Genomic DNA, 17,882 nt, shown 5'->3' with positions numbered 1-17,882 from the left:
GGGAGGTATTGTCTTAGCATGTTAATGCATCCTCTCTGCTGTGCTGCAAGTATCCTGCGTGCCCTCCACGAGGCAGCAGAGGATCGAGCCAACTCCATTTCCTTGTTGATCAGCTGAGTCTGCCCTGCACTTTCCTATAAGGTCAGCTTGCATCACACTTATGTCTATGCGAACGTGTACTGGGCAGAAGCATCACTGGCGGTCTGTTACACATTCTTCTGCAGCTTCATCTTGTAGCTATTTGCACTTCAGAAACTACATTATGGTAACAGGTCCCAGGCTGCTTAAGAGAGGAGGAGAATCTTGCCTATTTTTCTAGGGCCCTTTTACATCTCAGTTTTGTGTGCTCCTTGTTTATGTTGGTATCGTTGGCCCCAGAACTGCTGAAGGAGCTGTTTCTGGTTTTGCTACACTATCTAGCTGCATGTCTGGTAGAAGGTGGTGGTTTGGTGCTCTGTTGAACTAGAAGTTGCCTTTGGTCACCCTGAGAGGCAGACTTCATGGGTAGAGAGGAGCTTCCTTTGATATGTGGCATAAGGGTATTAAAATAAGGGAAACTGTTCCCTTTGGGGCAAGCTGAACAATTAAGGTTTTTGGCCAATGAGTTGTTGACACTGTGGAGGGGTTTGAGGTGTTTGGGTTTTTTTCCGGTGGCTTCTAGCAGCAAACTGCAAATGTCTCTGATCTAGCAATATCTAAATTAGAAAAGCTGTTTCCCCAGGAATGCTAAGGCCATTGGTAGGATTGAAAGTCCATGCTTTGTTGGTTCTTGGGAGAGCTCCCTTGCCCTCAAACAAACTGTCTCTAAAAGGTCTCACTCCAACCTTCTGTGACCTCAGTAACCCACCATGGCAGATTCCTGAACAGCAATGTGAAGCACAGGAAACTGTTATGATAATAGCGTGGTAAAGGCATTTGATGTTTAAGCGTTTGACCACATAGGCCTGCTTAAAAGAATAGAGTTTGCAATAGGCTGCCTAAGCCCTTCACTGTAGGGGAATCTGCGTAGCCACTCCTGCAATGCTCAGATAACCAGGTGATCTAACTTTAGCCTACCTTGCAAAGGTGAGGTTAGACATGCACTGCACATTGGGATGAGGTAGTAAGATGTCAGCAGCACCACTCATGTAAACAAAGTCCTTAAATGGCTGTGATCTGGTGCACTTTGTGCAGTATTCATAACAATCAGGGACATGATAGTGGACTTAAGCAGTGTTCTTTTACTGGGGGACTTGATAAGGAAAGGAAAGTAGGGAGGTCTACTCACAGATTCTTGAGTGACAGCATGATTGGGATACAGAAATGGTCCTGGATTATACTGACCACCTATTCTGGTAGACTAACAATGTGTTCACTAGCCAAGCATAGAAGCAGGTAAACAGAAATCCCGATCTATATGAGTCTATCTCAGGCTCAAAAACATGCATTATTGTACAAACCAAGGAATGCAGCACAGACAAAGTGCTGCATGTCTAAGTAGCTTCCACTGAATTGTGAAGCTTCTCCTATTTACTATGTTTGCCTCTAGTGATACAAAACCAGAGGAGATAGCAAAACATATGCATTTGTTACTGGGTTGATGGAAGACAAACAATTAATGTCTATCCAAATGGAGTACTTCAAACAAAAAAACCAAACAAAAACCCCAACAAACAAACGACTTCAAGGTAGATGCAACTTAAAACAAATCATCTGGTGAGAAACATGGGCCTGATGGAAGCTAATTGTGGGTCACATGTAAATGGGTCCTAGAAAACATGAAAGAAGGGTCTGAGTTGCCTTTAGAGAACAGGAGTTCAGTTAATAGCCTTTGGGCTGAGTGGCATTTGGGGTATGGGAGGAGTACAAAAAAAGGCAACTTGCAGAGAGCTGTGATGTTCTTCTCAGAAATATCACTCTGTATTTTGGAATAGTAATATGAAAGGAAACTGGGAAAATAAGTTTGTGCTTTGCCATTTGAGCCAAACTGCTGCCAAACTCCTGTATTGATTTTTCTGTCTTCTCTGTCAGTAGAATATGCTAAAGCTGTGGGGTTTACACACCTGTAGCATCCTTGTGGTGACCTGCAGCAGAAGGCTGGGAAGATGTAGGGATACAATTTGTCTCTATAAGAGACAATATGTTTTCTGCTGCAGCAGGCAAACTACAGGCATCTAGAAAGTTCTAAGGCAGCAGGTGTTATTTGCTTAAATGACACTCTGAAGGCTGCTTGCATTTTAGGGGCTTTCTGTTTCTGGTCCTGTTCAGGATTGTTCTAACGATAAAAAGTGTAATATACATTTAGATGCGTAACCATGGGGTTTCATGGGAGTTGGCAGGAGTCTTAGTGGATAGGGAAGGTCCAAAAGTAGGTACTGGGAGAAGCACCGTAACTCAATCTGTAGTACCAATTTGGAAGCATCTGTCTTAATTTCTGCATGGCCCCTGTATTCCAGTCTCTTGGTCCCTAAAACTAATACTGGCAGACTGTTATTCAGGCGGTGCTTTACCTGATTCCGTCCTTCATGTCTCTGGCACTAGACCCACGTATGTGACTGGCTTTATGGATCCTGACTGTAACACTACAGCTGCAGCATTGCAGCTGGGTATGGAAAGACCTGTTCCTTATACACTGTGGGATTTGGACATGGAAGTACTGCAGTGCTTGTTTTCCTCTTCCTCTAGAGTTGCCCCTTAGAGCACAGTGCAGCAATACGCTACGGAGGAAGTACAGGACGGGGCGGCTCGGGGATGCCTCAGGTGTCTGAGCACAGTTGGACAGAGGCCTTTGATGGAAGCAATCTCACATCCAGACAGGGCTAGGAAATGGCTTTAGGTCATTTACAGAGCTCTTCTATTGGCCTTTTTTATATAACTGTTGCAAGATGGTATTTTTATATTCAGCAAATTACTTGGCCTTTTAAATGTTAACCCTTTAACAGAAATTCCTCAGTTTCTCCATCACTAATGAGTAATTGCAGATGCAGCTACTTTAACTCAATCTGATAATCTGAGCAACTTTTCATTGGTTCTTGAGATTATCTTTAAAATCGGACACAGTAAGCTCTGCTTTATTATGCCACTGCTGCTACTGTGTGATCATCAAACCACACAGCCTAAACTATCAAGGGACAGAAGAAGTGTGAAAAGTGAAGTTTCATTTGAGCTGGTAAGACAGTTTAACATATTTCTGTGCTATGCATGCCAGTAAATAATGATAGGATACATCTACTGAGCTAAGATATTGAAAAATAATTTCTTTACCTAAATGTGGAATTCTATGTTGTTTCTTGTACTAGGAACCTAGAACAATAAAATCACTAGAAGGGTCTTTGCACTTTTGTTCTACTAGTTTGCTGAACAGAAAACCACACTATTGCATTAATTTTTATATGGATTATGCTATAAAGAAGCACCATTTTGGACAAATTATTTTTAGGTACTCCTCTCTGACTGAAACAGATGAATGTAAATTAATCCAGCCAAGACAGCCCTCAGTGTTTGGGAATTTGCAGAGAATTTTTTTTTTTTTTTTTAATATATGTATACATATATATATATGTGTATATATGTATGTGTATGAATATTGCTTTACTGCAGTAGTCATCCTTTGTAGCAGCTTTTTTTCAGCCTCTGGGATCCAAGTCTGTCAAATCTAAAAGCATATAGCTGTTCCTCAGCATCGAATTGTGGAACAAGGCTCTTCAAAGATGAAGGGAGAAAAAGACAGGTTCTCTCTGATAATCTGCAGATGAGGAAATCTTACTACTTCTTTCTTATTCTCCAACAGTTTGCATGTGAGTCTACTATGTGCACTCAATGTGCTTCTGTCAAACATCTGCTTAGAGTTCTAGCTATTCAGGAGGTAGATAATGTATCATTAATTTTTCTTAAAGGACCTACAAAATATTTTCTTGTAGGCAGAGATGATTGAAGGACTGCCCATGATAAGCAATCACACTTAAAAGCACAATGGTTCTCTCTAGAGAACGTGTACTTGGGGCTAAACTTCACGGATAGGGGGATGTGCATGTTGGTATAGACACACTATTTCCTGTCACTATTTTACTTCATAGGTGTGAGTCAGTGTCCTGCCTTTCTTTAGTGCCTGTTGGTGCTGCCTCTGGAAGAGATTGAAGCACAGGAAGGGATTACAGTTATTTATGACTAATTTCTAAAATGTAAGGAATGGAAAGAGTTTTCAAGGGTCCAGTTCTGCTGTTCCTACTCCCACAGTGTATCACTCTTATCTTGCTGTGGGTGGAGAATGAGCAGAGCACATTTTGGAACAGCTCAGAACCACTGTCAAATCAGAGCCTGAAGCTTCTGACTTCTAAGATTTAGACTTGTGTGGCAGAGACTATACAAGTTAGCTACAACAAGAAAAATTGCAATGACAAAACAATCTACTATATATAAAAGTTGACGACAGAGGTGGAATAGAACCTAGGAGTCGTGGCTATCTGGTGTGGGCTGACATATAGTATCACTACACATATCAAACAGTGCTCAAGCATATTGAATAATCTTGTGCACGCATCTCTACATGAAATCCTTGCTCATGCTCTTGTGCGACACTTCAATTTCATGTTTTATCATGCCTTTGTAAAGGTGACCTTGTCTTACTTGTAATCAGTCGAAGGTTGGAGATGCAAAGGTCCTTTTTTGTGTCCATCACTTTGAACCCATTACATTCCTCTATACAATTCTTTTATCTCCTTTTCTCTATCACATCAAACATAAACTTCTTGTCCCCACTTTCAAAGTCACTGGCAGCTTCTCCTTGTCCTCTTGTAATTTCTCACTTCCATATCAAGAAGTCAACTCTTTCTATGATGCCAGCTTCCACCTCCCACTAGATCATCAAATCAACTCCTCCTAACCTTCCTCCATACTACTGCTCACACACCAAAAATACTGCCTAAAATTCTCTTGAGCTACCTCAACCTCATTCTTCAAGTTTCTCCTTAAAGGTCTGAATTGCTAAAACCCAGACAATATCTAGGCTATACACATGCTGAGACTGCTGTCACATTCTTGTATTACTTCCCCTCTCAGTGGTATCTATCAAATAATTTATTCTGCCCTATAAAGTCTTAAAAGAAAAGCCTATCTTTTTATTGTGTTTTCTACTGGACCCTGGGTTAGCCAGAACTTTGAATATGGATTTCTGACAATACAAACAGATATAGCAATAACAGTCAATCACCTGTCTTTCTTCTGATAAGCAGTTGGAGCATTTGGAAAATCTGTGTTGTACACATTCTGGTTAAAATTGCTTGAATTTACATTTGGGAAATGGAGGCAGCTTGAGACCACCTGAGAACTCGAGATCACCAGTCAGCTCCTGGTGCTGAACCAATACCTACCTGGCTTGGTGGCAGCATACCTGGTGTATCTTTTCAGGGTTTTCTCTCAGACATTTGGTCTGTTTGTTCCCTGCAGAGTGAATGTGGTTCTTCTCCCTTCCTCTGACATCTCCCATACTACAGTTTTCACAGGGCTTTTCTGCCTTTACCCCCACAACTCAGCAGTATTTCAGAAACTGAGTGTTAGAACAAAAAGCAGCATCCATCAGTCTGGCTAGGAATTTGATTTATCTCCCATTTCCCCAGCTGCTGTAATATTGTCCTTTCTGCTCGCACTGGACATAGGGCATGCCAATGAGATGTTGCCTTGCAATGGTGCTGGCACCTTATTGGTTTCTGCTTGGTTCTTGGATTGACAGTCAGCTGCTTGCTTTCCTCCTGCTGCAGAAAGAACTGGCAGTGTTTGGAGATGATGGTCACTTGGAAGAATGATGAATGCCTGCTATGTCACCAAGAATCCCTTTATCCATCCATTCTGACTGCAAATGAAAAGTGCTTTTGCACTTGCTTCATTTTTGTCCCATTCTGTGGCTGTCTGCTGTCCAGCACCAAGAGGAACTGAGGTTTGGATTGGCCATGTCTGTTTTGCTACATGGCCTATCAAAACCTTCATATTGACTTTTATAAGAGGAAGAGAATTTCACCAAAGCAGTCATTCTCTCCTGGGACTTGCCAAGACAGTTTATCTGTGGTAATGCTGAGTTATCATCAGCTCAACCTGCCTTAGGGTAATGCTGCAATTCTTTTCCCACAGCTGAGTGACTTGAACCAAGTGGGAAGCACAGTGAGTATGAAATATGAGAAAAGGCACTGAGCATCTCTAGGATTCTAGCAAAGTTTGTAGCTATTTTCTTTCAAGGCCAAACTCATTGCAAGCATCAGCAGATATTACTTAGATGACCTCAATAACATGTCTCTATGTTTGCAATTGATATTTCCCCTGAACACTACAAAACATACAATTATTTCCTTTCTTCACAAGTGGGAAGTGTCTGGCAGTTACTGAGAAGTGATAGGACCTGTTTGTGAACCAGATTTTTACTATAGTTTTACCTTTTCAATGCTAAGATTTGCCAATGTTAAGAGGAGAACACTATCATGATTACTTTAGGACAGACAATTATAATTAAGTTCTGGATCAATTATACCCATCTGAGCTAAGGATTTTTTTTTTTAAGATACTTAACCAACATTTATAGACTACAAGTATTGGATCATATGATTAGGCAACAGGTTCCAGCAATAAAGGTGGGAGCCCTTTGTACAAGTTCTGTACTTTGTTTCTGCCAAATTGTATCCACCTTCAGTGTACAACGGCTGAATTATTTCCATCTGTCTCTACTAGAAAGAAAAAAAAAAAAAAAAAGACTTTTTTTCCTACCTGAAATCTTCCCATGTAAGGTACATATGGCTGGTGTGAAATTACTACTTAGCCTTTCCTTTGGTTAAGTTAAAGAGATTTAGCTGGTCTTTAGTTGCTCATTCCTAAGGAAAGTTATCCAGGATTAAATCATTCGTATAGATCTTTTCAGAGCTATTTTAATTTTTTCAGCAACTTTTTGTTCGAAGCATGAATCCCAACAGAAGAAATGAACTAATAATGGTGTTACAAATGCTACATGTAGCTGTAGTAACATTTCTTTTAACTGACATGCATCCACAGTCTGTGTGTTAGCTTCTCTAATTGCATTAATGTACTGCAGAATCTTGTTCAGCCAGATATGTGCTATTTCCCCAAATCCTTTTCTGATAAGCCCTTCTGAATTCAGTGTTCCACGACCTACTTACGACTAACATTCATGGCTTCTAAGATAAATTTGCATTTAAACATGCTGTATTTGTTTCCAGGTGAGCCAGAGAGACAGGAAATGTCTGACATGTTTCAAATGTTGTAGAGTTGAAAATAACTTCTTGCAATTACCTGGAAATACTCTGTCCTGCTTTAGTTATCTTGACCTATGCTTGTTTGTTTGTGTGTCTGAACAAGTTCTTGTAAGCACATGTATAATTCTACTTAATGCTGCTCTCCCTATTTCATATTTAGTCAGTCTTACTCTATTTATCACAGGGATCATATGCAACTCTGATTAGAATGATAAGCAGGAGACACTTCATGCCTCCCAGCCTCCCTCAGCTAAAATCAGCTAATGGTAACACTTCCTCTTGACAACCCCCACTCTGAAGGAGGTTTGCAGCAAAACAGGATATTTACGAAAAACCTATAAAAGAAGAGGTGGTGAAGTGGAAGCCAGAAAGATTCCTTTTCTCTTGATCAATTTCTGAAACACTGTAATTATTTTACTATTTAATTCAGAAAAAGGACACCATAAGCAGTCATCATTACAGGAAAGAGGCTGATACGTAGATGCTGCTGTCTAGCTTTGTGAAATCTGCAACTGGGAGGATATGAAGTCCAGTTCCTGCTATTCAAGCCATTGGATCATTTAATCCCGTCAGTAAAACAATCCTAATGATTGAAATATCACAATCCTTGCTAAGCATAGACTTCTTGTTATTACTAGTTGAGACTACTTCAGACGTTTTTTTGGTTAGAAATGATGATCTTATTCTCTAGCCAGGCTATACCCATTTGGTCTTGTGCTAATTCTGTACTTACTGTTTCTCCAGTCCTGACCCATGGATGCACCTCAGCAGGTCCCATGGACTTGTGAACTTTCAGGTTCCTCAGATTCAGGATCCTTAGATGAAATGGGTGAACTTCTAAGACACAAAATCTTTAGGCTAGAACACTCATTTCTATCCCAGCTTTTGTTCCTGACCACTAACCTTTTCACATTAGCTCAGGACAATTCCAAGTGGTTTGAAGAAAGGCCCCAGTCAAGCAAGTGTTCCTCTTGTGAAGAGAAAGGGGAGGTGCAGGAGGCCAGTTACTTGACTCCCTCAAGGAAAAAAAAAGAGCCATCGTTAAAGGCAGGCAGCAGTGTTTGTGGTGTAGATGGCTTTCAGCAGGTGACTACTGCTGATGGACAAGATCATGAGAAAAAAAATCTGTTGGATCCTTGAACATGCAGAAACTGTGTCTGCTCCAGGAGGCCCCTGAGCTGCAAATGTCTGGAGGCTGAGAATGTCCTCAGAGAAGAACCTCTATGCTTTCTCTATTGCTATGGTTTTCTCTAAGCATCTGGTTTTGGTTACTGTCAGAAACTGGATACGGGGAAACATGAATAATTCTTCCGACCCACTGTGGCGCTCTGCTGCTCTTAAATTGTCATAAACCAGATGTCAAAAATGCAGGAAGAAGAAAAGATGGAACACCCCCTACCTCTGATCAAATGGCAGGAATTGAAGATTTCTTTTCAGGCAGCTGGTGCTTTAGATTCCTGTGCTAAATACTACTTACTGCCATGAGAAGAACAGTTCCTATAGAAGAAATTATATAGCTGAGTTGGTGCACTGTCTGACAGAGTCAAGGTCAGCTTGTGTCAGGGCTGGCAGGAGCATGTAGCTCAGGCTTCAACCTGCTGGTATAAATACTTAGAAAAGTGCTTCTAACAATTGTTCTATTTTAGATACTGTCTGAAATGGGAGGAGATGTGTGGCAGCTGGGCCTCCAGCTGTGCATTACTGCTGTACTGCTCTTTGGTGGAGGAAGAGGGAGAGGTAAGAGGAGATTTGGAATAGGTCCACTGTGGGAAGAGAGGCACATGCATGTGCTCATTTTTCATTCACAGACCCCAAAGTATGCAATAAAAAAATCTTTTAATTGCCCTTTCCCAGGTCCCAGGAACGGATACAGCTGTCTGGCAATGCTAGGCCTAGGGAACTGAGCACATACTGGACAAGCTGGGCAGCAGAAAAAATGTAGCCACTGCCCAAGGTCCCTTCCCTAAGATCTTACACTCATCTCACGCAGTGAAGTGCAGTGCAAGAGAGGAAGAACATCACGAGGAAGGATAGATGAGGTGTCAGTAAAGGAAACACTAGCAAGTAATGCATATGATGTACATAGCAAGGCCTCATCAGGTGATACGTGAATGCAGCTCTGATCTCCTTCCTCTGCAGAGTTCCCTGGCAGCCTGAGCTGCCTGAATAACTATGTGACTACCGTGAGCTGCATGTGGGCAATGGAGGAGCCCGTGGGCAATGGACCTTTCCACCTGCATTTCACCAAGTAAGAGCTGCGCTCCAAGGAGCAGAAATGGGGCCTGGCCTTGCACTTTGCTCCCTCCACAGCAGGAGATCTGTGACACAGCTAGCTCTGCTACCTCATCGCCCCATACCTGGGCTGCCTCAGGACCTGTGGCCTTTGCGCTCTTTTGTGGGCCCACAGAGTCAGGGGGTGCAGCAGAGATCCAGCACCCGTGGCTGCATGACCTCATGCCAGTTTAGGGCAGTCTGTCTGTCCAGTGTCCCGTTCTGGCAGGGGCCTCTCACTGTAGAGACCCTTCCCATCCCAGCCTCTGCTCCCCATGATCTGGGGACTTCCAGACCCCATCCTACATGAAGCTGCCTAATCAATTTCTAATCGCTTCTTGTCTTCTGGCCTAGAAATTAAAACCCTAGTGGTTTAATCTAAATTAGTTAATATATATACACAAAAGGATTTTGAAAGTCCAGTGAGTTATAAGCTTTAATAACAGCTTTATAATATTATGTGAATATTTTTTCCTCTTTCCAGAAGCAATCAGGTGAATAGTTTGCTAGGTGGTAGTGAAATAAACACTGCCATATGCTAATTTGAGATGAATGTGTTTAGACTATGTAATAACATTGTCTTGACTACCAATAACTAGTGAACTATTACATGAGGGTAAGCCACACTGACATGAGATGCCTCATTCTGGTAAACTTAAGTTTAAAAAGTCTTAATGATACTGGATTTTAAACCTATGCAAAAATGCCAAGCTGATAAACTGTGGTATCCCAGTTTATTGCGAGGCCACATGCAACATGAAAAATTTGCTAATAAATGGTTACATTATATAATTTAATATTAGAAGACTGCTCTTTGGAGCTACATCCCCAAGATAATGTTTTCTGCCATTCATCCTATTACGATGTGCTGAAGCTTGTGAATATTAAAAACAAAAAAAAAAAAAACAACCAAACAAACAAAAAAACCCAAAACAAAAAAAAAAAAAACACCTCTGACATGTTTTGCTGTCAGTACTGGTTTGTTCGTAGTGAAAGAGGCTTTAATGCACAACTTGCTAGCTCTGTGCTGTGCACTTGTAACTAGCTGTCCATCCACTCCTCCCTCATTACACCAGCTGCTTTCCTGGCAGCAACACATAGCATCACTCTCACTTTCAGAGGGAGCAGGGGGCAGGTACTGGGCTCCATGTGCAGCTCCTGGGAGGTGCTCTCAGCAAGGTTATGAGGTTATGAAGGTGTCTCCTTCTTCCTTCTTCAGCTCTGCCATCCATTCAGGTTTAGCATTGCTTTCTCTGCTGTCTGCTCTAAAGAGGTTCATGTTCTTCCAGAATATGGTGCTGTGGTAAGCTGCCACCATCTTTCATAAACCGAAAAGCACTTAATCATATGACTTAAAAGAAACTTTCAGCCCTTTCATTCTTCTAGCCTCTGGTCAAAGGGTCACAACGCCAGCTGCAAACTGATCGCCAGAAAGATCACGCAGAATCAGTACTACTGTACAATCCATTTAGCCAGCCAGATCTTGGAAACAGATGGTTATCGAGTCTCTCTCCAAGGCAACTTCTTTGGACGTAATCACACATACATTACCTTTCCAGAGTACAACCCCCGTAAGCACAGTAAGTATGAACTAGGGTAGGTATGAGCTAAGGCTCTGCCTAGCAGTTTTGAGGTAGGTCTGATATGCTCTCTAACAAAGGGTCTCTCAAAGATAGCAAGTGAAAATAATGGAAACAAGACAGACTGCCCATCCCTGGAGAGTGCACTATGTGGACTTCATCTATAAAGATGCAGCCACAGTGTCTCTCCATTCTAACTTTTCCAGGACTTCAGAGAGGGCTGGCTCTGGAGCATCTTTCAAGTATACTTCTCATCTGCATCATGTTTTCTTGTGCCATGGATAATGTACAACTGGATTGCCTCTATTGTTTTTTTTCTAAGAAATTAAGTCATGAGGAATCAAGGTCATGGATCTAAGTCAATATCCCATGGTCTGGTACTTCAGAGAAATGCTCTAGTATTTGAAATCTCAGAGCCTGTTTATTTTAGTGGTATGTTGGAAGAGCAGAATGTGACATGTAGAGTGGTTCTTTTCTTGCAGGACTATCCCCAGGGGCTGAGTTATCATTAGTTTGTTAGTTCTGCAGCTGTTCTCACCTACCCTGTAAGCTAATTTGGTCTACTGCTGGTCTTAGTATCACTCTTTAGACCCAGATTTACCTTCCAAAACTAGTCAGTCTAGTATCATGCATCTTTTTCTGTGGTGTTCATGTCCAAAATATTGTGAAAAAACCTACCTCTTTATTTGCAGTAAAACTTGATCCACCTTTGAATATCCAGAGCAACGCCACTGCCAGCAAGTGTCGGATATGGTGGAGTGTGCCTTGGTATCTTGTTGAAATTCTTCAATATGAGTTGCAGTATAAGGAGTACAGCATGTCCTGGGAGGTAAATGGATGGGGCGCACACTGATACTGCCTTGCTCTTTGGGCAAAATGGCCTTGCTACTCATCTCAGGGCCTTCTGGTTTCCCACATCAAGGCTGAAAACTTTTATATAAAATATTAATAGTGAAGATCAATAAATCTTCTCCTGCACCCTGCATTCAGAAGTCATCCATTATCATGAATGCACCCAAGAAAGGAGGATTTGTAAAAGAAAAGGGGAGAAAAAAAAAAAAAAAAAGAGTATTTAAAAGACCATCCCTTTGCCCAGCCTTAACAGCCATTCTTTATAATACTTCACAGATTGCATTGAACAAGACACCACCCAGTTCACTGCCACAGATAGAAATTGAAGCCACAGAGCTTCGCAGTGGCATTGCTTACATTGCACGAGTTCGTTGCAAAGTGTCTGAAAATGAGGATTCATACCATAGTCAGTGGAGTGAGTGGAGCCAGACAACAGTGTTTCAAAGAGCAGGTATGAAGAATATTTTTACCTTAATTCATGTCTTTTCATGCCCATGTTCCAAAAAAAATGAAGATAGCTGGTAAAATGAGGCTTTTCAAATCAGAATTAGCTTCCTTAAAGTTTTCATAGCCAAATCACTTTCCTTGAGGACTTTAGCAGCCTGTTTCATTTGCACTGCTTGGTTATTGGGGGTTCTAGTTTGACTTCCAGACTTTTTTTTTCTATTTTTGTGCTGATTCTTTTCCTAGGTGTACCAAAACTGTCTGAACATATCATAAATATCAGAACTATGCAGTTCTTGTTCATTCCTTTGAGTTTTGGCATTCTATTCTATCTATGTTGGAACTTCAAGCTTTCTTCAAGGTATGTTATAGTTTTTCATTAAGTTCCCCTTGATCTTTATAGCCTGAAGAGGGTAAATCAAGTGTCCTTATATCCTTTTTGCTTCTTGCTTCTTCTGCACAGACTCAATTGTTTTCAAAAGCTCTTTTGACAGTCTTGGGACATAACACTTCCTTGACTGATGAGAGTTAATGACCCATTACACAATCCTTAAGGAGACAAAAGTGCTTTTGTGACACCCAAACTTAGCTAAAGATCAAGGTTGAGGGCCTCTTGGAGTTAAAGAAATTTAAACCCATGGAAATTTTTGTTAAGTTTCATGTAAATAAATTAAAAGTGCAATTACACAGCAGTCCATAAAGGTGGTTACACTGATGTCAATGTTCAGCTACCTGGCAGTAGTCAGTGTGTAAAATACAAATATATGCAAACTACGCTGACTCAGATTCAGTGTTTCTTAGGTTCTGGGACCAAGTTGTACAGAGAAAAAATGTGTCTGGAACCTTGGTTCAACCATTCTCTGCAATTATTTTATGCCGGCAGAGCAGAGGTAACTCTTATACCTCTTCCTTTTCTGCCTTGACATACGCTATTACTCTTCATATACATGCCACTCCTAGAGAAACGGAATACATGATGTCCATATGATAAGATATTTTTACAGGATAGAGTCTAATAAAGGGACTAAGATGTCTGGCACAATTTCTCTGTCTAAATGTAATGAAACTAGAACTCTCTAAAACACTTCCAAAAACAGTGGTTTAGATCAAATAAGTTGCTAAACAAATGCATAAATAGTTCAGTGAATATAATGAGTAATAGACTAGTATTGAGTTTGCAGCATATAGCATCCCTCAGAAACTCTTAAGACTGAGCTTTGGGCTAGAAACATTAAAAACATGCATAGGAGGCAGACAAACAATTGCATGAAATGTCAGAAACCATGTGAAATGGGCTTCTTGTGCAATCTTTCTAATGTAAGTGTGGGGCTTACATCTAATCAGCGTGCTATATCATTGAGACAGAATACAGAAAAATTGCCTGTTGTTATTTATTTATTTATTTATTTATTTTAAGTGTTGTTTTATCACTTCAGGGCAAAAAGCCTCTCCTGTTTTAATGTTCCCACGCCAGCTGCTTTCTTTCAGCCACTCTATAATTTGCACAATGGGAATTTTAAGGTAAGAAATAAATTTCATTTCTTTCTTACGACCCTCAGTTCATGAGGAGAGGATTTTTTTTTTTTCTGGAATTAATCATTCTAGATCCTTAGTACAGTTACTGACACATGGTTCTGGTCTTCCTGGGAGTTACAGTTTCTGTTTCCTGCTTCCACATACTAGATACACCACCGGAGTTTCTGTCCAGCTTCTCTCTCCTTAGAAATAAAACCCCACCAGTTACTCCCTATCCATGCTGAACATGAAAGATGCACCCTGTCTTCGCAAAGCCAAAGCAATGCAGACAGCTTGCAGTATATTCTGGAAGTGAAATCTTGAAAATTTCTTGTGAAATTAGCAGCTAGATTCTCCACCCTATTACTCTAACTTTGCCCAGTGTATTTGCACTAAACCTCTGGATTACTGTGCCAAAGCCATATAAAAAGAAAAGTTATTTTGCAAATTTCAACACTAAGCAAAATGTCCTGAATTTATTGAATCTTTTAACCAGGACTGGGTTGGACCTAATGAGGTCTGTAGCCAACTCAGAAGAGGAGAGGCCAGCAACTCAAACAAAGTGACTGCAGAAGGAATTTCTGATCTAAACACCCAAGAACCAATTTCCCAGATCTCCTTGAAACCTATGGAAAGCACTAAACTGGTTACTGCAGAAGAAGACTCTGTATTTGCCACAGGTCCAAGCCAGCAGTATGTCTCCAGCAGGTATGTAAGAGCAGAAGAGATAGAAGTGAGGCTGGGACTATTGTTTGCACAAAACCATGCTGATGATACAGTTGGCCTGAAAATCTCTGAAATAATTAAAGCCAACCTTGAGAGTCCTAGTATGGGAAGGAATTGTCCCTCTCACTCACAGCATGGAAAGGGTGACTTCCTTGTGCTTCAGGAATCTTTGGAGGTAGCAAATGTGTCCTTCAGCAGTAGTCACTATTGTACCTTGTGTGACAATGATACCACAGGAGGTTTGATTCCTGCTGAACTACTGAAGCTCTCCAACGGTAACAGTCTTATCAAACATCAAGAATGATCAGAGTGACCTTCCCTGAAGAATACTGTCTGCAAAGATCTTTGTGCTGTCTTCTCACCACCCAACATTGTCTTCTCAAGTGGCTTAAATGGTGACTGTGCAGACAATTACAAACACGTATCATTTTTAGGTAAATCCTCAATTTCTGTACTTCAAAAGAAGAGCGTGACCAACTCCTCTGGCTAGCAGATACCATCCCTACAGGCATGGCAAGACCTGACTCCACCAACATCTGCTGTCTCAGGAGACACGTGACCATGTCCTTCCCTAAATTAACCTCCTGGCAGCAGCAGAAATCCATCAACCCAGTAGTCTAGGGAAGCAGCAGCAGCAGACCTCCTGGTTTCCTCAGGAAGAGCTGTAGGAATCGTGTGCCCCTCAGAAGGAGCAATATTCGCAATGTGCTGAACCATGATTTAAATTCTATCATTATTTTAAAACTATGTATGATTCTTCATAAAGCCATGATAAACAATTTTTACTAAATAGGGTAATTTTGCTTCTTAATATGATATTGATTAGTTCAAATGATTCCTAATTTCAGCAGAATTTACAATTGCACTATTTTAAGATAATCAGGCAGTGGGCCTTGTTCTTTATTATATTGAATGGCTGTAACTTTCTATTTTGCAGTAATTAAGCCCAATGTACTGCTTTAACAAAAATTTATTCCAAGGTTAAATGGCTGGGCTGATCTAATAGAAAAAGATGAAAATCAGCACTAGCACAAATGGGCTTTATTTAATCACAGAACAGGCCAGGCCCACGACCTGTCCAGTGCTTTTATTATTTCTCCAGAACTGAGGAGTCCTTTGCCTATCTGCTCAACAGGTACAGCCTTTCTGGGCCAAATCTCTGGAGGTTTACTTCCTGCCCTACACAAAGAAAATCCTGTATATAATTGATTATCCACAAAGCAGATTCCTGGAGTCTTAGTTTACATCTCCTAGATTTAAAGGGCTCAGCAGTTTTAGCAAGCATACTGAGATGTGTACATGTTCACCAACACTAGCTGGCACACGTATACATACAGTCACACACATTCATTCACTCATCCTTGGGAGTGCTTCCCTTGCCTCTCTGGTGACTGTTAGCACTGATTAGTTTTGTCAATGCAAAGAAATATTTCACTTATATATAAAAACATTTGCTAAGCCAGATAACTATTGTGGGAAGTCTTCATCTGGGAGAAAAGCAGCAACAGAATGAAGACTTCACATCCAACTTGTGTGACAGACACAGGAGGTGCCACCAGTGATTTGTTTTCAGTGTTGTGAGCAAAGCGCTTTTCTCATATCTGAAAAAAATATCCCCTTTCTGGTCCTTTGTGCTTTTTATCTTTAACAGTGTTTGTCTATAACATTTGCTATAACTTCCTCTGGAGAAGACAATCTGTAAAACAAGACCACACGCCTGAAGGATTTTTGGTGATCCCAAAATTTTAGACCCCCTAATATAGCTTGATGTAGTGTCTCAAATTTCAAATCCTCAGAATCAGAGGGATGCTTCCTGAAATTCTCAGATCAATTGTATCTTAAATCTCTCAGATCTTGACAGCCCTTGCTTATGAACGTGTCTCCACAGAAATTGAACCAGTTTCATAAAGTCTTGTTCAGCTAACAAGGTATTCTGTACTGGTAATATTAGCAGAAAGGTGAATGGGAACAATTCAGATATGAGTAAGGAACAGCAGGTCAGGCTATGGAAGGGAGAGCACAAAACTTAATGAGATAGGGAAGCAAAAGGAAATAGAGAGATTGAGTGTTGTAGAAAATTACTTGAGAAAAATGAAAAGTCAAAGATGATGATGCCTGTGTCCATCAGGCCAGAACGGGAAGACTGTAAGAACTGAGTTTGGAGATTGTGACAGGCTGATAGTTAGAGGGCTGAAACGATATTGCAGCATCAGCAGTTCTCCAGGTGAAACTCTCAACAACTTTGAGCTGTTCCTGCTTTTATACAGCTACTTATAAAATGGGAAAAGTGCAAAGAGGAAAGGTACCATAGAAAATGTTACTTGTTGTAGATAAAAAAAAAAAAAAAGAACAAAATGCCTCTGCTTTACAATTAGGTCTTTGGAACAATCAATGCCTCATTTCTATTCAGCCAATTAAAAATGACAATTTTTCTAGAAAAGCAGTCTATAAACCCCCATATTTCTGTCCTTTGGCTTTGTGTTTTTGTTTGGGATTTTGTTGTTTGGGTTTTTTGTTCGTTATTTTGTGTCATGTTTGAGACTGGCATTAGGTTCAAGCTGTGGCTTTTCACAGCTTCTCCCAGAATCTCTGAACTATTCTAAGGCCTAGTTTTGCCTCTAAGTGTGATGTCTATACTTCCAGTGGAAGATAGAGAACTACCATGTAGTAAGAAGACAAAATGTGGACTCTGGTCAAACCTGTGAAGCCTTTAATTTTCTGGGACTGAGTGCATGCTATGTGTATCATCTGCAACCAGAACAAAGTGGCCAGTATTTTCCCCTTCCTTTTCCTCCTGTTGAGTTTTGCCAGAGGAAACAATTTTAGAAGATATTTAAGTAATGCTTGTAAGCCACTAAGAAGTTGAAAATGTTTTGTGATAAAGATTCTGGTTTAGTTGTGGATTTGGGTTTGGGGTTTTTTTGTGTGAATAAAGAGAACTAGTACTGTATAATTATTCAGAAGTAAATAAAGCAGAAGAATTAACGCAGACTTTGATTTTTCAGAAGTTAGTGTCTGAGAGCTTTGGAAAGAACTTTAGTTTAGAAAACATTGACTATATGACTATGTTTTAGTCAATATAATAATTATAATGACTATATATTAATAAAAGTTGGTTTGAAACCATCATAGAAGAAGTAGGAGAGAGAAGAACTAAATGCTAGCCCTAGTTTTCAGACCAAAGCACTAAGCTGCTGCTGCTGCTACCACCACCAACAGAAAAAAGGATAAGGTGGCTCCTGGGTGAAGATGTATTTTACAG

The 17,882-nt window shown here is 40.6% G+C and overlaps 1 protein-coding gene across 1 annotated transcript; it reads left to right on the top strand.

The window, feature by feature from the left end:
• The first annotated feature begins 8,890 nt into the window (after positions 1–8,890).
• Positions 8,891–14,924, top strand: LOC116960369 (interleukin-9 receptor-like). Its single transcript, XM_032987582.2, has 8 exons — positions 8,891–8,969; positions 9,372–9,480; positions 10,890–11,083; positions 11,776–11,912; positions 12,212–12,386; positions 12,626–12,740; positions 13,816–13,900; positions 14,391–14,924. The coding sequence occupies exons 1-8, from the start codon at positions 8,891–8,893 to the stop codon at positions 14,922–14,924; spliced, it is 1,428 nt and encodes a 475-aa protein (XP_032843473.1).
• The last annotated feature ends 2,958 nt before the right edge of the window (positions 14,925–17,882 follow it).

The sequence above is a fragment of the Tyto alba genome, unplaced genomic scaffold (assembly GCF_018691265.1).
Source record: "Tyto alba isolate M040663 unplaced genomic scaffold, T.alba_DEE_v4.0 Super-Scaffold_28, whole genome shotgun sequence".
Taxonomy (NCBI): domain Eukaryota; kingdom Metazoa; phylum Chordata; class Aves; order Strigiformes; family Tytonidae; genus Tyto; species Tyto alba.
Note: the sequence above shows the minus strand (reverse complement) of the source record. Positions and strands in the feature narration are given on the sequence as shown.